This window comes from Hydra vulgaris, chromosome 02 (assembly GCF_038396675.1).
Source record: "Hydra vulgaris chromosome 02, alternate assembly HydraT2T_AEP".
Lineage (NCBI taxonomy): Eukaryota > Metazoa > Cnidaria > Hydrozoa > Anthoathecata > Hydridae > Hydra > Hydra vulgaris.
This window is the reverse complement of record NC_088921.1, coordinates 19,145,929-19,170,185: the sequence shown is the minus strand read 5'-3', so window position 1 is coordinate 19,170,185 and position 24,257 is coordinate 19,145,929. Positions and strand designations below refer to the sequence as shown.

At 26.9% G+C, this 24,257-nt stretch overlaps 1 protein-coding gene across 1 annotated transcript in view; it reads right to left on the bottom strand.

Annotated features, from left to right (window-relative positions):
* Nucleotides 1–546: 546 nt before the first annotated feature.
* The window catches only part of LOC101239170 (guanine nucleotide exchange factor VAV2), an 85,233-nt gene continuing 61,522 nt past the window's right edge, over nt 547–24,257 (bottom strand). Inside the window, exons 18-30 of the mRNA XM_065790264.1 lie at nt 11,183–11,312; nt 11,072–11,114; nt 9,819–9,900; nt 9,506–9,543; nt 9,348–9,417; nt 9,084–9,118; nt 7,861–7,950; nt 4,021–4,057; nt 3,888–3,944; nt 2,175–2,461; nt 1,840–1,907; nt 1,688–1,753; nt 547–1,604 (exon numbers count right to left, since the gene is read on the bottom strand). Coding sequence (XP_065646336.1) covers nt 1,572–1,604; nt 1,688–1,753; nt 1,840–1,907; nt 2,175–2,461; nt 3,888–3,944; nt 4,021–4,057; nt 7,861–7,950; nt 9,084–9,118; nt 9,348–9,417; nt 9,506–9,543; nt 9,819–9,900; nt 11,072–11,114; nt 11,183–11,312 — 1,036 coding nt within the window. The 3' untranslated portion in view covers nt 547–1,571. The remainder of the gene's footprint in view (nt 1,605–1,687; nt 1,754–1,839; nt 1,908–2,174; nt 2,462–3,887; nt 3,945–4,020; nt 4,058–7,860; nt 7,951–9,083; nt 9,119–9,347; nt 9,418–9,505; nt 9,544–9,818; nt 9,901–11,071; nt 11,115–11,182; nt 11,313–24,257) is intronic.

The window sequence follows — 24,257 nt, the reverse complement described above, 5'->3', positions numbered from 1 at the left end:
TAATATTCCGTTATTTTTATGAAAAAAATCTTATGCTAAACAAAAAAATATATTTTTATTTGAAACTTATCAATATTTGAGCTTAAGATATAAAACTTGATTATCGTCAGTTTCTTAATTTTCATATATTAGAACTAAATGGTTGATTAAAAATAAAACTGTTGCTGTGCAACCTTTTGCAAAACTAGAACGTTTTTTTACTTTTGGGTTTTTCACCTCCTGCTTTATTCTACTGACCATGATCAGTAAGATGAAGCAGGCTCACTCTTTGTTCTTTTTTTACTTTAATACAAAGTGTGGCTCGAGGTTGTTTAATTTGAAGGAGATTGTTAGAATGTTTGAATGTTTTGTTTCTATTATTTTCCTAATCAATTTTTAATCATTTTTTTTAATCAGTCAGTTTTTAAAAAATCTTTATCGTGTCGCTAGAATTCTGTTCTTATAATAACTTGACTGCTGTTGTTAACGACTTAAACCATTTATGGTGCTGTCTCGTTGTATGATTTTCCTGGTTTGACCTTGGTAATTTGATATCAAAACGATGGATTTTGAAAAAGTCTATTGATCTTTGATTTAATATTACGTTTTTAGGTTTAAAATATAATTACATAACCATTCTATTAATTGTTCAAGACATCAATTACATAATTTATATATAATTAATCATTTGACTTTTACTATCACTGGCTTTTATTACAAAGGAACAAAATATAGAAAAAAATAATTCTGAAATAAACTTTTAAATATTGACTCCGATGATAATAAAAACATAATAAATGGCACATATATATTTATATATATACAAAAATATCTCCTACTATGCATAAAAAGTGATATAATTTTAAAGAAAAATGAAAAATATAAAATCTACTCTCAATATAACGGAGATAAGAAGTTGCCTAAAAATTCCGCATTTAATCAAATATCCAATAAATCTACTTTTCAGTCAGAGAATAAAATACTTGATAATAATTCGTTATGTAATTCGGATGTCGGAGAGAAACGAAATTCTACTAATTCACTAAAAGATGTTTTCTCACCACTTTGAAAGTGACTAAAATTTTCTATAAATATTCACTAAAAATATGTAGCAGTACGTATTTGGGTCGATGTAAATAAATTTAGCTTTTCATGGCTCAATCAAATGTTAAGCAAATGTGAAGTATAATCTCGATTTAACGTATAACAAGATAAAATGTTTAAATTTGGTATAACAAAAACTTGACTCATCGAGATTATACCGATCATTACTTGTTGAATCATCGAGATTATACTGATACTTGTTAACTAATAAAGATTACACCGCAAATTAAAGACTAATGCGCGCAAGTCTATAATAGTACGTAACTTTTAAAACGAAATTTAAAAAGTTCACATAAAAACGATTAAATTGTCTATTGAAGGTCTATAAATAGTCTTTTAACTGTTCATGAATTTCAACCATATTGGTTTTTAACGTCAGATCTAATCTTTCTTAAAATGAAAACCAACGCACGATCAGAAAATAGCTACCAATGACGTGGTATACGATATCACGGTTAGAAGCGATTAATAGAGACCTATAATCTTATTCATTCAACATAGTTGTTAGGAAAATAACCTTCCTAAATCAAATATCAAGTAAAGTATATAAACAAACGCTCGTAAATATTTTCTTAAATAATTCTGACGAAAATCTGAATCTTACCTTGCCCTGGCTTTCACCGTACCACCAATTACCATCGTCTGTGATAACACTAATTCTTTGACCAGGCTATTTAAAACAAATTAAAAAATTTCCTAGGTATAAGCTTTCAATGCAAAGGAATATTAAAGAAAAGAAACAAAATAAAATCACACTTGAAATGAAAGTTCTTGTTCTGTTCTAGCTTGCCAGGGAAACTTCGCAATCATAACTCGCTTAACTTCTAAAAATATAATAACTATCAACCAAAAAAAAACTTAAAAAAGGATCTTGTGCTACATTTCAAAATCTGCCAAAAAAAATAAGTTTTGCTTGTATATGATATCAGTTTTATTTCAGGATGTTTTAACAATAAGCGGATAAGTGCTGCGTATTATATTGCAATTATAGTGCAATATAATAAATGGGAAGACTAATTAAACGATAAAACTAGTTAGTATGTTTTGAAAAGAAAAATTGAAATGATAATATTAAATAAAATTAAACTCACTTTGAGCTACACCTTTAGTCAATTTCGTTGGGAGAGTTGGGAAGCTGACCCCAAGAGAATTGGCTTTATAATAATTAATCAGCTCTAGAACACTTGAGAATTGCTTCGGCTCAGTTAAAAAGAATTTATTGTTAACGTTACCAATTTTAATATGTTTTGTATCGTTTTTATAACGTATACTGATCGCTAAACCTGGTTGATTAGGGCTTTCTCGAATTAAAAATGCACCGTCGCATTGGTTGTTAAGCAATGCAGTAGCACCATCACGTGACATATTACCTGCGTACCTAAACAAAAATTTAAATCAACAAGCTACATACAATGTTTGAGAACTCATGTTGTCCTGTCAATAATGTTAGAACGCCTGTTTCTTTACTACTTGATTTTGATTTTTTCGGATGAATTACACTTTAAAGTAAGTAGACTGAATAGAGTTTGCATTTATCTACAACATAAGGCCACAAAAAATCCAAAATGTGCAAGAGACGTATTTATTCTATGCCGAACCGTGTTTCGTTGCTAAGGAAGGGCATATTATGTATTAGACATTGTTTGTTAATTTAAAATACACAATAAAATCATTTTTTGTAAACTTTTATGATTGCGTTACCTTGGCCAGTGACCAGTATTCTTTCTAAAAAATGTATTATAACGTTTTAAAACGTATTTTAGACCTCTTAAACACGTCTTATGCCTACTTAGTGGTCAATACTGTTAAATAAAACCTTATCAATAGTAATATGGAAAAGCTCAGCACTCAGTTATTTTTTGCAATCGTATTGTAAGATTAATTGAACACCAGATAGTGTATTTTTACAAGAAAAATCACTTTATTAATGCAATATATCACCTAAAAAGTTTGTGATTAAAGTAGACATTGATAGAGGCTGTTAGATTTTTCAAGATTTATGAACATTGAAAAAATAAAAGAAATTATTTTATTTGAAAAGCATTCTTTTTATTGAAATGCTTTCAAGCTTTTTATAACTTAAAAAATGTTTTCAACTCTTTTTATTGAAATGTTATAACTTTTTATAATAATTTTAAATAATTTATAATTTCTTATTGCAGTATTGACAATAAGATAATATTGATCATCGCAAAATATGTTGTACTAAAATATGGTTAGATTAATTGCAAAATTAAAATCATTAAAAAGCGTAAAAAAACTTTTTTTTTTTAAAATAACAAAACAGTGATAATTTCAGTGAACAGAGTGTTTAAATACCAAATAATCTTATATACACACAGATATATATATATATATATATATATATATATATATATATATATATATATATATATATATATATATATATATATATATATATATATATATATATATATATATATATATATATATATATATATATATATATATATATAATATATATATATATATATACTTTTTTTGCCGACCTGATATATATATATATATATATATATATTTATATATATATATATTTATATATATATATATACATATATGTATATATATATATATATATATATATATATATATATATATATATATATATATATATATATATATATATATATATATATATATATATATATATATATACACACTTCTAGAATAGAAAATCATTTTCTATAAAATGAAAAGAGCACTTAAAAATTTTAAAAAAAAATTATTAAAAAAGTATTTATAAAAAATATTAATTAAAAACTTATAACATAAACAAAAATTACCATGGAAAGTTTTTGAGACTTTTCTGAGTTGGTGAGTTGATTTGAGCTGATGGTGAACTAAAACAAATTAAAAAATTGAAAGAGTAACAAAAATAAATTTTTTTATTACTCTTTAAATTCAGAAAAAACTTACATTGGACTATCAACTTCATCACGTGGTTTTAAATGGACTAAAACAAAAACAATTTTTTTATCAGTTATATATTAATAACACACCGACTAACAGAGAATTATAGAAATAATTATAAAAAAGTAACAGAAAAAAATAGCTAAAACTATAATTCAGGGCTCATGGCAATTTTGAAAATTTCCCCTTAGTATTCCCTAATTTTCTCTTGTTTTCAAGTATTTATTTATTGAGTTTAGGTAGTGAATGATTTTTGCAAATAATGCTGATGGATATAAAATTTTCGCAACCAGAGCTGTGACCAAGTCATTGTTTTACAAGTCATAGGTCGCTGTCAAGTCTTTTTACTTAAGTTAAATTCCAAGTCAAGCAAAAATTTTCCTAAACAAAATTCTATTTAATTCTTAAATCAAATCTAACAGAAATCAAGTCAAGTTTTAAGTCCCTTATTCTCATTCACCCTGATTCAATTTAATTAAATAATTAGAAAACAACTTATTATGTATTTGTAATCAACAACTCATTATGTATTTGTTAAATCAAATCCCGTATTTAAAACATTGGATAGCCTAATCTACTAAATATGTACAAATGGTATTGAAAACCTAGTTTTTAATTAATAAATATCTATACATGTATACAATATTTTTATATAAACAAATCCATTACATTTGAAGAAGATTAAATTCAGAAGATTGTCAGACATTGACATTGAAGACATTGAAGTCCAATGAGGACATTGGACTTCAATGTCAATAATGACAATGTGGAGTAAAAACTAGGCTGAGCTATTGAAAAAAAGAAAAATGTTTATGTCTTTTTGTTATTATTTAAATTGCTCTAGAAAACTCACGCTAACCTAAACTGCTCTAGAAAACTCACGCTAACCTAAACTGCTCTAAAAGCATCTAAAAGAGCCATTTCTTGTTCCAGAAATAATTGATTGTTATTTTGAATAGGTTGCCAAGCAATATGAACAGACTGGTGTAACTTCTGGGTCGCATATTTGGAATTGTAATGAAACAGGTTTTTTAGGTGATCAAGGCAAAGCAACCATAGTGTATCGGAAAGAGACAAGACGTGCATTTAAACTTACTGGTAACAATCAAAAAGTTCATTATACTGTAAACAATTGCTGCAACGCTGATGGGCATTTTGCACCACCATTAGTGATATACAAAGAAACTTTCATCCTGACTGGTCAAGAGTTTGTTCAGCTGGCACCAAATATTCAATTTTAAAATCAGGTTGGATGGAGCACAATACATTTATTGAATGGCTGAAAGAAATATTTATACCCAAAACTGAGAAAAATAGTGATATTCATATTTTAATATTAGATGAGTATACAACTCACATAACTTTGGAAGCAGTATTTTTGTGCAAAAAACACAATATAATCTTGACTGCTCTACCAGAGCATTTTTCACATATTCTACAACCATTTTATAGAGGTGTCTATTGTCATGTCAAACAAGCATGGTAAGAAATTCTTACAAAGACTCAAAATTTAAGAATTTAGATATACAAAATTTTCCACCGTTCCTTAAACTGCTGAACGAGTGTGGTAAATGTTTTACTTGCTTGCATGCAATCGCTGGTTTCCAGTACACTGTCTTATTTCCACTTAATAAAAACAACATAAATCATAAGGCATTAGCAATCACACAAACATTTAATCCACCTTCATCAACTTTAGCAGCCTCTGCAGCACCTACATCATCTTGCTTAGACATAGCTTCATCATCTTTAACAGCCGCCGTAGCACCTACTCCAACTACACACCAATTAGCATCTTTCTCAACTACACCAGCTTCAAGTTTTGATAGGTATAAAGTATGCGTGGAGCATTGCAAAAACAGTATCAAGATAGAGTTGAAGCAGTTTTTTCAAGCAAGAAATCAATCGCAAATTAAGAAACCGAAGCAGTGGAAAATGTAAAAACTTGGCGGAAACATGTATAACAAAGAAATATGTAGTTGGAACTAAATTTTTTTGTTGCGAAAAATGTAAAAACTTTAATATATTTTCTTAAACATAAGTTGTGTTAAAAAAAAATAATAATAAAAAAAAAGGTAAAATTAAAAAAAATTAAACGTTTTCTCAAGTGTGTGGTTTTATCAGAATGTCGTCAAAAACCGCACAAACTTTTTTTTTTTTACATTTAATATTTTCAATAATTTTATTATTATTTTTTTAACATATATTTATATTATCTTGTCTAGTGTTTTATTACCTATCTAATAAAAAAAAAAAGAAAAAGTTATTTAATTTTTATTGATAAGTGTGTGGTTTGACCCAGTTTTACTCTATATTTTTTTTAAATAAAAAAAACACTTATGTTATATATAGTGAACAAAAGGACACAAGTTCAAAAATATTTAACATTTAGTTTATAAATTTAAATTAAAAATTTATGTGTGCTTTTTTTATGAAAAATAAAATTTACTCAAGTTATATTCGTTCTTTATTTATCTACTCCTATGTTTAATTTCTCAAGCAGCGTAGATATTTTTTAAATAAAAATCATGTTTTTGTTGATTGAAAAAAGTTTTACTAAATGAACTTGTGTCAAAATTTTTTAAATTAAGTATTTATTGTTGACTTAAATTGAACCTATCATTTTTTTAAAGTTATTGATTCAATTTAAGTCAACAATAAATACAAAATTTTAAATAGTTGTTTGAAAAATAATTTTAAACTATTTTTTAAACAACAGGTTCTATATCCTGAATTTCTTGTTTAGAAAGGTCGGTTCAGTAACTCTGTACGGTAACATTGTTTGGACTAAATTGTTGGCTTAGACTTTGAGTTGTAGATAGGTCCAACTCAATTAGGTGTTAAGTGTGTGTGAAACTTTTTTGGAAAAATTCATTGTTTATTTATTTGGAAATCCAAATTGCTGCACATGAGTTTTAGGGCTGTTTTCGTGAAGGAAAAATGGTTCATAGAAAAAAAATGTTCTTATTTGTCATTTAAAATATTTGTTGCATTTTCTTTTAGAAAAATTATAAAAAAGTTCATCTTTCACAATAATACTTTTTGTTCAGATAAGATCTGTAGATCTTATCTGAACAAAAAATATTATCAAGTAGACTTGATTATAATAAATTTATTAAGTTTACTATAAGTCAACAATATAAAAAATAAATAAATTTTTTATCTTTGGTTTGTGTGGACCCTAGTTTAGTGGAACCCCTGTGCACACTCTGCTCATAAAGATTATTACAACAAGATCAAACATGCCAATTGCAGATTTGCAAAATTAAATCTTCAAAATCAATCTATGTTTAAAATTCAATACAGTGGTATAATAAAATAGTAAGTATATATTTAAACATAACTATAACTTTAAAAAAACAAAACTTTGCTTATATTTTGTGATGTTTTTTTTTAACATTGGTGTCTAGATGGTTATAGTTTATATAGAGAGTAATATACATTATATAAAAAACATGTTTATTTGAAGGTTTAATGAAACTGTAACTGTTCCCAGGTACATTAATATCTAAAATTTAAAGAAAACTAAAAAAAAAAGAGAATTGAGTTCTAGATTAATTTCCAAGACGTGGATTTGAAACTCCATTTGATTGTGAGCTAAGTATTTTACCACCTAATCTTCATTTTGTTTACAACTCACAGTATGGTAATGTAAAGTGGCTCTTTGCAAACCAATAAAACCTATGCTAAAAAATCCACCAATAAAGATTTTTTTAAACTATTTTATTGTATATACTAAGATAACAAAAAACTGCAAAAACATTTTTTAAAGTAAACTGTAAAATTCTATAAAAAATTATCCTTAATTTATCATCCTTTATCAATTGATGTCAAAAAAATACATACTGGTAGGCTTTGATGTTATAGGTTTACTTGGAGGAGGTTTACATTCAGGACAGTTTGGCAAACATTCTTTATGCATAACAGTATTGCAACCTATAAACATATATACATATTTATTTTGCTATTATTATTTCAAAATTTATGTTACAACTATATATAAGAAATAATCAATAATAATATTGTCAAGTCTGTATTAAAAAAATAGATATATCAATTGTATATCTTAACAAAAGCAAATGAATATTGTTCCAAAACCCTCAGTCGATGTAATGGAATGTTCTCCCTATTTAAGTATTTAAGTATTTAATATATGTGAACTCCATGTTTTTCACAATTCAGTAGAGTAAATGTCCTGCTCTCTTTATTTATGTCAATTAATTATAATATTTAATGTTTCTTTTGAATAATAAGAGTATAAAATTTTTTAATGATTACTAACACATAAAAAATTTAGTAGTAAATTTTACATGTATGAATGTATATGTAAATTATAAATTAAAAAATGTATATGTATGTATGTATGTATGTATGTATGTATGTATGTATGTATGTATGTATGTATGTATGTATGTATGTATGTATGTATGTATACATGTATGCGCATAAACAAACCTACTTTTGCAGATTTAAGTCAACACTGTCCTAATATAATCTTTAATCAGTTTTTTTTAGACAAAGAACAAAAAGATTGATAATAATAAAAAGAACAATAATTTTGAATATAACAAATGTCATGTAGATTGTACTTGTCCAAAACTACTCTTAATGTATGAACTGAACATGGCTATATCATTAAAACATGATCAATAAAAATTTCATGCACAACTAAATCAACATTAAATATGGACAATGAACAGAAATTGGCATATGTTTGGGTTTATATACATTTTACTCTATTCACCTCCACAATTTGATGGGGTGAGGCCTCAACTTGATTTTTAAATTTTTGTAATAATTCTCCCTCATCCTTTTAACATTCAAAATAGCAGCTTCGACGAATAATAATGGTACTTTAAGAGACACGGTGTCAATCAAACATGAAACTTGTTTACAAAGTTTACAAAACAAGCATTCTACCATTACAACCAACACAATATTTAGAGAGGTCTGGACTTATTGGACATAAACCAGTTTTAATAAAAAAAAAACATCATAAAGCACTTCTTTATAACTTTTTTTTTAATGTGTTTAACAATGACTTTTAAAATTGTACTAAAATATACTACCTGCTGTACATCTGTATCCTTGGCTTATCTGACCCCTAGTGATCAAAAAAATGTAAAACTATTGGACAATTTTTATATAAGAGCTGCATAACTAAAATAATATTTTTAATATTTAATAATAAAATAATAATACAAAGGTTAATAAAATCCACTTAATAATAGAGTAAATAACAAAATAACTAGAAAAAAAAAAGAAAAAAAAATTCAAATTTAATTATCAAAATAACTTTGAAGTTTTAAAAACAATGAAAATTTAAAATTAACCTAAGTAGCTTGGAGCATTTTGAACAGACATGAGGTGTCTCAAATGTGGTTAACTCAAAGGAATGTTTATCTAAAAAGATATAAAAATTCTCTCTAAATTTATCTCCTAAAAAGTAATACAAACAAAAACAAAAAATATTATTTTTTTATACTTTTACCTAATTTTCCTTCCAACTCTGATAAAGTAACAGCTTCTCTGAAAAAACAATAATACAAATTATTTTATAAGACAACAGGGTAAAGGTTTACAAATTTAAAAAAAAATTTACAAAAAAAAAACCCAGAGGTATGTACTTTAAAAAATATATTTTGAAACACAAAAACCTATTTCATAATGAAATTTTATTTCAGCTTAAACCTAGTCTGTTGCTGTCAAAAACATTCTATGTACATTAAATGTAATGCCATTCATAACTGTTTTCCTTGTTAAACTATTTAATAAAAATAAAAAACATTTATAAAAATTCATACATGCATCTAGATATTTCTGTTACCCACAGTAGTTTTTCAGGTTGTGTTTTTGCAAAGATAGTACAATTTTTAATTTCCAAAACTGAAATATATATATATATATATATATATATATATATATATATATATATATATATATATATATATATATATATATATATATATATATATATAGGTGTGTGTGTGCGTGTGTGTGTGTGTTCTTCATAACCTGGAATTTTATTCAAAAATTCTTTTGATCATGAGCTGGGATTTTATCCAAAAAATCTTGTGATCATAAGCTGGAAATTTATTCCTTGTGATCATGAGCTGGAACTTTATTTTAAACCTCTTGCAATCATAACCTGAAAATTTATTACAAACTTCATGCAAACATATTCTGGTTTTTTATTTGTGATCATAAGCTGAAAAATTATTACAAACTTCTTGTAATCTGGAATTTTTTTTACCACATACTGTTTAATACATTTTCTAGCTTGTGTTTACTGAAACTTTTTTATCTTTATCGATGATCACAAAAAAACGCATGGCAAGTTTTCAAAAGTCCAACAAATGCCAACTGTACCAACAGAACCTATCTACTGCAAAACTCTTTCCCAATGGCCTCAAAATGTTGTAATTATTTTTATATGCATTTTTTTTGCGGGATTCTTATGATTTTTAAATACTATTATACTTTAATTCATCAAAACTTGTCTGTCAATTTTACAAATGTAATTCATCAGTATTTGTCAATATTGATAAATTAAATTTATTTAACATTTTATAAGAGGAGATTAAATTTGCTTATTCAACTTCCAATCAACTCAACATCCATTATCACCCTCCGTCATCATCCTCCATCATCACCCTCCATCATCAGTTGTTTCTCACCTTTTAATATTTATTAGTTAAACAAAATTTTTTTAACACCCTGTATCATCATCAACCCTCCATCATCATCCTCCAACTCAACCTCCATCATCATTTCCATCATCACCCTCCATCACCATTTGTTTCTCACCTTTTGATATTTATTAGTTAAACAAATTTTTTTGTAACTCTTTTGTAAAATTTTTGCACATCTTTGATGTGATGATGATCTTTTATGGCTTTCTAAATCTTACGATATTTTTTAGAAAGCCTTTTTTTAAAAGATTTTGATTACATTTTTTTGGTAATTTTAAAAAGAAACCATTATTGCCTGATTACTTCTCTATTTAAATGAGTTATATACAACTTTAAACAATCAAATTAAAAAAACAACAACTTACTTCCATCGTTGGAGAGACTCTGTAGAGACCAACCATTACTAAACTAAACAAGTTTAGTTAATTAAAAAGTTTTCAAAGGATAGAAAAAAAAAAGTATAAATAGAGGACTACCTTTCCCCTTCCAACTGGAGGAGTATCAGAAAGTTTATATGTCTTTAAATCAAAATATTCTTTAACATCGTATGTATCCCCTTTGTTCTTGCACAACAGCATACATCGTTCAAACAAAAAGGCATAACGCCTATAAACAAATAATAGAAATTTGTAATATAAGAGTTATTAATATAAAATTAATAATATAAGAGTGCTCAATAATAAATAAATAGGATTTGTTTATACTTTTTTATAAAGCATATTATATATATATATATATATATATATATATATATATATATATATATATATATATATATATATATATATATATATGTATATATATATATATATATATATATATATATATATATATATATATATATATATATACACACACACACACATATATTAACAAAGAAAAAGCATATTATATATATATATATATATATATATATATATATATATATATATATATATATATATATATATATATATATATATATATATATATATATATATATATATATATATATATATATACACACACACACACATATATTAACAAAGAAAAAGCATATTATATATATATATATATATATATATATATATATATATATTTATATATATATATATTTATATATATATATATATTTAAACAACTTTAAAAAGTATTCTACACAATAGAGTGCTCAATGTTCTTAAAAGAACAGAGCAATTATATATTAGTAGAAAATCACTTAACAAAAAAAAAAAATGGAAAAAAATTTTTGTCAAGTGATTTTCTACTAATATATATATAAATATATATACACATACATACAAGGGTTGAATTAAGTGATCGCAAGAGGAAAAATCTCGAAAATTATCTGGTCTTCAAAACTTTAGTTTATGCAAAACCGTGTTCTTTGTTTTCAAGGGGTTAAATTTGTTAGCAAAAAAATTATAAAAAATAAAACCATAAACTTATATCTACAAAAGTAAAAACACTCTAGTAACTAACTGCATGATAAAAGTAATAACACTCTCGTGTTATTACTTTTATAATGCAGTTATAACTTTTATAATTCATTCTTTGTTCAAACAACATAAGTAATTTCAAACTTTAATTGAAGAAAAGTGTCTAGTAAAATAGAGTGGATATTCAAATAATATTTAAAACTTAAGGAACTTAAACAACTTTATGGAAATGTACTGAATAAAAATTTTAGCATTATGAAAATCACTACTAATGGTAATGGTAACTATATTTAATTTTGCATTAATTTTAAATTCGACCATTAAAAATTTTTTATTAGTTGATTTTAAAACTAACTCACATTTTTACAGACTAAATGCTTTTGTAATGCTGTAATGTTTTTCATAATGCTAAACTTATTGTTTATTGACTATTGTTTTAAAAAAAAAAATTGGGTAAAAGTTTACTATTAAATAGCAGATTTATCATCTTTACTATTAAATAGAAGAATTATTAAATTTGTAAATAATGAAATATTTTGTGCATAACCCCTTTTTTTTTTACTTTATTATTTTATTTAAATTACTAGATTATAAGCTGAGAAGTTTATTTAGGAACTATAATGTTTTTCATAATGATAAACTTTAAAGTATGTTTTTATAAAGCTGTTTAAGTGTATTTGTAAAAGTTCCTGAAATTTTTAATAATATTTGAATATCCACTTAATTTTTTTTAGATGGTTTTCTACTTTGATTAAAGTTAATAGTAATATTAAATGAATAATATACATACATATATATATATATATATATATATATATATACATACATATATATATATATATATATATATATATATATATATATATATATATATATATATATATATATATATATATATATATATATATATATATATATATATATATATATATATATATACACACACACACACACATATATATATATATATATATATATTTATAATGAAATATTTACTTTATTATTTTATTTAAATTACTACATTATAGAATACTTTTTAAAGTTGTTAATTCATTATAGAATACTTTTTAAAATATATATATATATTTATATATTATTGTTATATATCACGGCTGTTTCACTCAATATAAAAACGAGCGTGACGTCATGAGTTTATCAAAAAAAAAAGTATTTCCGCATAAAAAGTATAAAAATTCACAAACTTTAAATTAATAGTAACTTTTTTATATAAATGCTTTCATCTTGCAATTAAAAAAATATAAAAGATCTATCTTTCCTTGTTAAATAAATATTTACATTAATTGGTATAAAAATAAATATTGCCAAAATATTTTTAATAATTTAGAACCACTTTTCTAATTTTCGCATATTTTCCGGAAAACATGAGTTGGGCCAACTAAGATTTCATAACATAGCTTTGTGCTTGATATTTGGAACACTTAACCCTAAATGTCCATTCTATCAGATTCCTGCGTCATCCTAGAGAATTTTTTACAAAAAGACTGTTTTTAAAGCATTTATATTTTTTAATTGATCGTTTTTAAATGCAAAACGTAACTTTTTTGATGGATGACGTAAGTTAATGAAATTTCAACCTTTTATGCAAATGAAAATAAAAAAATTATTTTACGTGCCTTCAGCTACACTGTGAACCACAATAACCGCCAGGTTTGAAGTCCCCCCAATTTTTTTTTCTTATTAAGAAGTAACATAGTATATAAGTTAAGTAAAGGTATTAAGAACCTCCATAGGAATGGCTAGAATAAAATTTTTACACATCTAAACTTTAGATAAAAGAGGAGGGGCGGTACACCGTTAACCTTATTGAAGTTCATATATTTCACATTATTTCATGAAGAAACCTAATTTTTACTCTGTACTTGTGTATTCCCATAATATAAAGGCATTAAAAAAGTGTTAGAACATTTATATAACAGATTACAAGGAAAAAGAATGTAGGTATAAAAATAACAACAAAATGCATTTAATGTAGAAAATATCTTGACTAAGCTTTGAAATACAAAAATAGCATTCTATTTTATCAATACTCAATTAAAAGTATTTTTAATGCTATTAAAATACTTTGTAAATAATAATTTTGACATAGTTGTGTAGCAAAATATATTAAATTGATCAGTAAACTTGTTAACTATTTATTAAATGTTGAAAATTCCACAACACTTGACTTTAACCATTTAGCATAGTCTGGGTGGCTTTGTCGTCTCTTATATTTATTCCATGTCTTTTTAAACTCATGATGAACAGATTCACCTGCTTGTTCAGAGTAAATTCCAAGCCCATTATCAGTATTGGTACTTTTTAGAAATGGTACAATATGGTTAACTGCAATATGAACTTTCCACGGTATATTCAAAGAAATGTTTTCAAAGTAAGTATTAATATATTCCCTTAAATTAGCATAAGACATCTTGAATTCGAAAACAACAGATTCAATATCACCAACTTTTTCTCCAAAGGTGGCTTGCTTCATTGATTGAAACTTTCTTAAACATTCAATTACTGGTAGTAAATCAAGCTTTCCTTGATCAGCAATATCACGAGAAAGAACATCTAACTTATCTAAAAGTCTGTTGGCATTGTTGCCATCAAATCCAATGCCATGGTAACCTCTGAAAAATATGTAATTTGAGTTTAACCACTTTTCAAAGCCAGGCCATAGTTTTGATAATAGTTTTCCAAAAGTTGTAACTATTCCGATTAATGTATGCAACTCAGGTACTGGAACTAAATTTTCAATAATTGTGTCTGGATCCTCTTCAAGATATAATAATCTTGGAAGAATAACATTTTTATAATCAGCCATCTTTGATTTTGGTTTTCCAGCTTCTGTGTATTTACTGTAATGATAATCGAGGGAACCAAGAGTTCGTTTTTCTCCACCATCCAAAAGACTCTCTCCTTCACACCACAAACAACTATATTTTCCAGCATGGCTTGTAATGCCAAACATTGAGTTTGCACTCTTTAAATCAAATGCAACAGAATACTTAATATTTTGAAGATTAAGAGTATCAACTAATTTTCTAAGATTTCCATTGTGTTCAGACACTCCTTCTACAATAGCAACAATAAAACAACGCTTAACTCCAGAGTCATCAAGGTCAGGTTGGTTGCTAGTTTTATCATACGGATTAAAAACATTCATAGTGACCTTTAAAAAACCTTGACCAGAATCCACAGCAACTCTTACAATTGTAGAAAGAGGGTCAATATTCCTTTCAGTGATTATATCATGTATAAATTCATCAATATCTTTAATATAAACCATTGATTTATTTACTATATCACCAGCTTCAACAAATTCTTCTTCTTTACATGAAAAATATTCATTCATTTCTGCTTTTAAAGCCTCTAATTTTTTAACAATATTTCCTTCAATGCTACTTTGAAAGCCAAGACTTTTTCTAAATATAGAACACATTTTTTTGGTTTTACACTGAGATAGTTCTAAACATTTTATAAGCTCAATGATTGTTCCAAAAGATACTTGACTAAAATTAGCACGGTCACATTTATTGTCAGTAGTTCCGGCAACAATAGTTAATGGTTTCCCATAAGTAGCAATTGTGAATTTTTCACCTCTAAAAATATTTTCTTTTTCCATTTTTGTTTTTAAAATACTTGAAGCGACACGTTCTGCACTTGCTGATCCCAATGCATATGCTACATTAACTAAATTTTTCACAGCTTGAACATCACTACAAAGATGAATAATGCCTGACTTAACAACTCCATAACATTTTAAGCACATCCTTTCATTTTTATCTTCATTTAATTCAGAAGTAATAATGTTAATATCTTTTGATATTTCTGAAACATCTGAAGTTCTTCTGATATCTTGACGGTTTATCTAATCAAAAAAAAAATCTAAAGCTATATAAATTAGTAATATAAAAAATATAACACAATAAAAATAAACACATCGATGACATATTAGTTCCTAAAACAAGCTGTTTAAATGTTGTTGTTTTTTTCAAGTTTATTAAAGTTCATTGAGATACAGCTCTTTCTTTTTTTAAAATTAATAAAAAATAAAACAACTTTATTTAATTAAACACTAAGTCTTAAATATAGTTTTTTAGTAATTTTATCAACTAACCTGAGAAATTTGCTTTAGCCACTTATCAAGGTATTTTTTTCCAAACAATAAAGGTTTTTATAACAATTGCTACAAATAACTTTAGGATGGTTTGCTAAATTTTGATCATAGCTATCCCAAATAAAGGTTTTTATTTTTTCTTCAATAGCTTTAGATATTTTATGAAGCTTTGCTGACTTTTTACCAAAGATTTTAAAACAAACAGCACATAGATTGTTGACCGCCATTTAATAAAACTTGTCGTTGTGTACCAGAGTATGTCTAAAATCAAACTACGCCGATATTTGATTAGCAAATTATAGCCTTTTTTTCTGAAAATGGCGGATGTTTTTTAACTAAAAATTATAATTTTTATTCTTTGATTTTCATACATTTTTCCATTCCCTAGAGGTTTTTACTAACCAAATATTTATTTTCATATATACAACTAAATATTTATAAAAAAAAATCTGATGTGGGGAGACTTCAAACCTGGCGGTCACTGTGGTTCATTGTGGCTATGTTATGAAATATGTTTTCAAAAATGTCATGTTTTACAACTAATCTTGTTAGTTTTAGGCGTACATTTGTGTTGACGTTTTTTTGCGATGACATAACCTTTATGTGTTACGTCCCAAACTATTTATTAATGAATATTCTCCAAACAACTGTTTCAGCAAGTCAATTTTTGAAGTATAAAAGTAAACAAAGTTACGCGGAATTTTTCTCTTTGGATTATCAAACTAATATCAGATAAGTTGTTAAATCCACTTTTATCTAGTGCATATATTTGTTAATTAATATTATTTTATTTGTTTTTATTATATTTATTAATAAGTCAATATTATTTTGATAACAATGTATTCAACTGAGAGGGAAATTCTAAAACAACATATTGGATGGAAAAATGGTTGGGAAGATAGGTGTAACTTTCCTTTTGTTAAGCGATTAATTAGGACAGATAAGACCAGTAACAATGTCATTTCCATTTTAATGACAGTCTTTAAAATAAGAGGTGATTTATTTAGTTTTATGAGTTTTCTTTTGCCAATTGATTTTGATATGCCTAGTAATGACGAGTTTGATAAAATGTGCCTAAAGTTAACACGCCAAAAAAAGAAATATAAAAAAAAATTTTAAAGCTATAAAAAAACGAAGAATTTTTTAAAATGCAACTGTCGCAAGCTCCACCCAAAAAAAAATCAGCAGATGCAGATGACTTTTTCACTTTAAATAACAGTCAGGAGCTACTGAATCAAATTGATCAATTAACTTCTGAAAATAAAACAAATATGAAGCAAATAGAAAAATTTAAATGCAAGTATTTAAGTTGGAAGCTGAAATTACAGATTTAAATTCTAAAAATAGGGCTCTCAACACACATTGTGACTCATTAAGTTCTCAATTAGAGACTATGAGTGTTAGGCTAATTACTGAGCTTCATCAATATATAAATTTATTTGATATTGAGTTTCATGCTTGCTTTCCAAATGAAAGTATCACACGAAAAATGCATGAACTTATTTTTAATGTGCCACAATTTGTAAAATTCCATAAAACTATTGGGTTGCTAAGTGAAGAGGAGGGAGAGTGTTTGCATAATAGCGTAAATAAGGAATTAAGACAGTTGCATTCAGTAAGAAATCAGGAGCAGAAGCTGCATCTTGTTTTAAAACGCTTTGAATTGCACAGCAAAGCTGATAGGAAGCTTCAAGCCTCTAAGGTGAGAAAGTGTGTTGTGTGTTCTGAGCGTGGCGAAAATTCATTTTATAGACAAGGTCTTTGTCTTGTTTGTGGTCATCAAATTTAGTTAAAATATTTAAAAAATTAAAAACAACAACAACAAAAAAAACTATTTACAAGTAAGATAAATTATATGAGATCTTTAATTTATATATAAGATAACTTTATTCTGTTCTAATATTTGTGTAATGTTAGTTTAAAATATTATTTTTTAATATATTGATTTTATATATTAGGTAGGTGCCCATTCTGTTCCTATCTTCAGAATTTATTTATACCTATGCAATACCTTCGCTCAGGTTAAAGAATGGAATACTAGTCTTGCATCAAATGTATGTAAAAATCTAGCTTTTATATATTAACTTGTGATCAGAGCAACTGGTATGTTAGTTGGGTATGATCTTGTATGTTTGTGTATTTAATTTAAAAAATGTATTGTCCTTCATTATGTAACATTTTTTTTATAGATATATTACATATCCATTCGATGTTTATCACCAGAAGTTAGTTCTACCTTTGCAGTACCTCTGCTCTGCATACCTCCTCGCTGGTTAAAGAATGGAATATAAATCTCATATCAAGTTGGTGTATAAATTTAGTTCAATAAATTAAAAATTTGTAAACGTTATCAAAATTCTGAGTGGAGCAATTGTTTTTCTGGTTTAGCATGAGTATGAATCTGATATCAATTGGATGTACAAAGATAGTTTACTATTTGTATATTCAAACACTTTATTTACTGAGAGAAGAGACTATAGATTCAAGTGCTATAAAATAATTCTACTACCAAAAGCGAGGTTAATTCAAAAACTTAAACTCAAATTTGGTCATGAATTATTTTATTAGACTTGGTGAGTGTTTATTTATTAACAACTTAACACTATATTATTAGAACTGTATGCACAGAAAAAAATAAATGCTTAAGAGCCATTTTCTGAGAAAACCAGGCAATGCTCAAAAGTGATATCTTTCAATCATTCTCAAATTTACATATTGAGTTGTTTGTAATATTAAAAAGAAGCCTGTAAAGTTTTTTTTTTTTAAATATTTCTAGTTCCTGAGTTATGGTCGGTCAAACTTTTGCCCTTTTAATACTTGGAAAGTCACTTTTGGGGTTTTATGATTTTTAAACTAAGATTAAAAGCAATGAGACCACTGCACCCTAAGTTTCTTTTCATATTATAGAAGTATTGGTAGAACTTTAAAAAAAAATCAAAACACCTGAGGACAACCCTTCCTTTGTCTAAAAATAATAAGCTGAAATCACACATTTTTTAATTTGGGGCCTACTTTAAATACATTTATCTCGGAGCGTAAAAAGTGCCCGCGACTTATCTTATTCTTTTTTGAAAGAGTATCTCATTTTTATTTGAATGGTCTAGAGAAACTGAGAGGATATTGTTTACAAAAAAACTTATGAGTCATCAAAGTGTCAGAAAATGTTTTAATTAGCGTTTAAATATCAGCCATTATGGGAAATGGGAAAGGTCCTAAGATTGAATTTATAAATTTTCTATTACTCCATATTACAATTTTTCTAATGCAAAAAAAAAACTTAGGGGGTAATATTCCATTGTTGAAATAACTTTACGTCAAAATGATGCTAAATCTGTTTTTTGTTTTTTTTTCATTTATACGATTGTGGACTTGAAAAAAATTTTTTTTCAGTAAACATTTTTAACTTGATGTTTATTGAACATAATTAATTACTGTTAGGCATTATTTCTTAATTTACTGTTATTTATTATGATTTATTGAGCATTTACTTCTGAATTATTCAGAACAGAGAATGAGCATTTTATGCTTAAAGTACTTTAAAAAAAATCACTTAGTTGCAAAAAATATGTCAGAGCAAGAGGTTGTTGTTGAAAATGTTTGCAAAGTTAATGATGTCAAGTGTGGACCATTATCCTCGTTTCAATGAAAAAAGGTTATTCAAGATACAAGATCTGACTTTGGATGTCAAAGCACACTTTGTAAAAATTAAAGTAAGAAATGCTCTTAGCAGTTGTAAAAAAAAAACCTGTTAGCATTATATAGTAGTGTAAAATGATTGTTGCTTAATTCCCTCAGTTTACATTGCATAATATCTAAGTTTTATGTTTTTAGGTTTTAAAGGCGCACCACGAGACATAATGGACAGAAAAGTCTCTTATAGAAAACCGAGGGTGCATATCCCTTTCTGATAACGACTATATATGTCCTTACCATAGATTTAACATTGGTAAGAATTTGCTTACAACCGTATTTCAACAATAACAAAATTTAATTACTAAATAATATATAATAAATTTGAAATATTTAAATAAATATTTCAAATTTTTATTTTTGTTAAAATTCAAGGTATTGGCTGGGTTCCTCCAAGAAGATGCTGTCATCCAATGCATGAACTAAATGTTGGTAAAAAATCACCATCTGTAAGAAGTGTTTCAATAAATATGTCAACAAATGTTTCAGAATATTACAACAAAAATGTTCCTGTAGATTCCGTATTTTGTCACAATCACCTTAAGTCGGAGCGCATTCTTATTCAAACTAAAACAAGTACTGCCACTAACGAAGAGTTAGTTGAGGACACAACTGATTTTGAGCCTAAAGAAATTTTACTTTCTGGAGAAAAGGTTGAAGGTGCTACATCTACTGGTAACAACCTATCAGAAGCACTCCACATCAGCCCTTTTCAGTTTCAGATAAAGAATAAAAAGATAGCTGATCTCAGCAATGGAACCAAAAATAATTTACAAAGAAAATTTGAAAGAGCCAAGGTACAGCTTGCAAAGAGGTTTGCTGAAGCTGTTGCCCTGATCAGAGTGAAGACTTTATCTCAATTGTTTTAAATAGATCTTTGGAAACTTCAGACAATGATGCAGTACCTGATAATCTAAAAAAATTTGTTAAAATTTATGAAGAAAGTGACTCTATGGGTAAACATATTGTTCTGTGTTTAATTGAACATGAAAAATTTACTAAGAAGTTACTTATGAAAGTTTTTGGGTGCTCCAAATACAAGATAGACCAGGCACGAAAAATGAAGAATGCTAACATAGGTATAATTATTCCTGTCAAAAAAGAAATTACGCAAAATCGACTAGACCAGAAAAATGCTGAACATTTTCTCGATTTCATATTTAACAGCAACCTTCTTCAAGATGTTGCATATGGAGTCACAAAAATTAAATTTGATGTATGAAAAATATCTCGTGCAGTTTTGACAGCTAAAATGAGTCATACAATTGCATTTTATAATGAAGTTTGCAGAAGTGAGAACTACTCTCCTTTATCGGAAAGCAGTTTGTGGCGAATACTTCATGCTGTTAAACCATCTCAACGAAAATGTTTAGCGGGACTGGATGATATTACTGCTGCAGCTATGAATGGTTTCTCTATGCTGCAAGATTTATCTTTAAAGTACCAGAATAGAGAGCTGAGTAATTTATTTGAACGCAGCAAACGATATTACAAAACTAATTTCCAATTTAACTGCAGTGCGACCCTAATTCTATCTCTTACTGCCCAATATTTGCTTTGAGTGATATAACCGACAAGCAATTGCACCAGATTTCAATAGCACCTAATGATAAGATTTGTTATGAGTGTGAAAATTTAAACAAATCCTTAGTTTAGATAAAAAGATTAGCATCAAATAATTCAGCCGACGAGGATACTATTTATGATATTGAAATTGCTGAAAAAGATATCATTGATTATAAAAAACATTTAATGCATGATTGTCAACAGAAAAAAGCCAAAGTTTTTGCTTTTGAAAATCTTGATGAAGAAACTGGATTTTGGTTGAAAGACTATTGCCAAAAAGTTCTACCAAATTCAGGGAAAGTCAAAAAGAATATTTTGGAAAAAAGGGGATGTCACTGCATGTAGACATTTTCTTCACTAAGAAAAATAATATTTTACATAAAAAGGTCTATTTTACAGCTCTTTATAGGTGTGAGCAAGGTTTATCGGAAACACTATCAATTGCCCAATTAGTTCTTACGAAGTTTAAGCATGACCATTCTGGTGTTAATAAACTCTTTGCAAAATCCGACAATGCTTCATTGTACCATGGCAACTTTATAATGGAAGCTCTTTTTATGTTGTGCAAAAATAACCAAATACAGCTTAAGGGCTACGATTACAACGAACCTTGTCATGGCAAGGATCAGTGCGACAGAGAAGCTGCCGGAGCAAAGTCATTGATTCGTAGCTTTGTTGACGCTGGTAACGATTTGATGTGTTCAGAGGAAATTTATACTGCTTTACATTACGGACACGGGCTGAAAAATTCTGCTGTTGGTGTTGCCACTATAAAGGGAAAAAGCAAGTTGAGCGGAACAAAAATAGCTAAAATAAGTCAGTATCATTCGTTTGAGTTCTTTCATAATTATATGACAATGTGGCAATACTATGCAGTTAGCAATGGAGTTAAACAAGAATATTCCAATGTCAATTTTGATCTGCAGATGTTTTTAACACACCCATATAGTGATACTGAAAAGAAAACAAGAGTTTTTAAAAGCAATATGAAGGAAAAGTTTCGCGAAGATAGATTACTAAAATTGTTTCACTTTTGCTCTGAGCCAATTTGTAATGGATCATTCCATACATCAGAAGAACTAGAAGAACACATGATGTTGGGAAGACACATTATTAGCACTTTAAAATCAGGAATGGATAACGTGAGACAGAGTTTCATAATGAAGATGCAAGTTCAGTCAAACTTACATAGTTATAAACCAAACTCACAACAGGAGGTATTTGAAGAAGAATGTTCTGACATTAGCAAATATGTTAAAGGTTGTGCTTTACCTACACGCAGTACCTTCCGGTATAGTATGAGACAAAAAGATGTATTATATAAACTCTTTATGGAAGGTGAAGTATCTGGAAAAAAGTTTAGTCCAGAGCAGGTGCACCTTTTGATAAGAAAAGAGCTTCAAGTCTCAGAATACGTAACAACTCAGCAAATAAGATCACTATTTTCACGTTGGAGCAGGCTAAAAAAAGACAAAAGATTAAATGAACCAATTGATGTTGGTAGTACTAATGCGGATAACGAAGAAGAAGAGACAGCAGATCAAGGTAATAATTTTTATATCTACTCTCATGAATATATACTTTAATATTACTTTGTAATTATAAATATTTGTACAAGTGTTTGTATAAATATTTATATTTTTCTTTCTGTAGATCTAGAAGAATTAGAAAATGAAGAATTTGAAAAGGAATTTATAAGCATTGCCATTGATTTATCTAGTACATGGCATGAAAACGATTGGATTGTTGTTATTTATATGGGCAATTGGTATCCTGGGATTGTAAACGAGGTACTTCATTTTCATTTAATATTTAAAAAAATGTTTTTCATTCAAATAAAAACATTTTTTTTAAACATTATTTGATCATATTGAATGTGTCACTAAATTTAAACGAAGTTTTACTTTTGTCAAATGAGAATCAGATTTTTCAAACTATTTTTCAAATTAGAAAAATCATTATTCATATTAGGTTCTCAGTGATGGTTACAATGTGAGCTGTATGAAGTATGCTTCTGCAGTCAAGAACCTTTTTAAGTGGCCAGCTTTTCCTGATGTTATAAAGTACAAAGACAGTGAAATCATTTGTGGAATTCTACCACCTTTACCGTTAAAACAGTCTGGAGACTATAAGCTTAGGGATGATCAATTTGAAAAAGCCCAAAAAGCATTTTAAGCAACAATGCATTAAAACCAAAGATACACGATATGTAAAACTGATTTATGGCGCAAACAATGACATAATAAGATAAGGACATCATATAATATATTGATTAATTCCGCTGCTACAGTCGGGTTTTTTTTTTAATATATAAAAATTTAACTTTTTGTGATGGAGTTATTTTAACAATGAAATATTACCCCCTAAGTTTTTTTTCGCATTAAAAAAATTGTAATATGGAGTAATAGAAAATCTGTATCTTCAATCTTGGGACCTTTCCCATTTCCCATAATGGCTGATATTTGAAGGCTAATTAAAACATTTTTTGACACTTTGATGACTCATAAGTTTTTTGTAAACAATATCCTCTCAGTTTCTCTAGACCATTCAAATAAAAATGAGATACTCTTTCAAAAAAGAATAAGATAAGTCGCGGGCACTTTTTACGCTCCGAGATAAATGTATTTAAAGTAGGCCCCAAATTAAAAAATGTGTGATTTCAGCTTATGATTTTTAGACAAAGGAAGGGTTGTCCTCAGGTTTTTTGATTTTATTTTTTAAGTTCTACCAATACTTCCATAATATGAAAAGAAACTT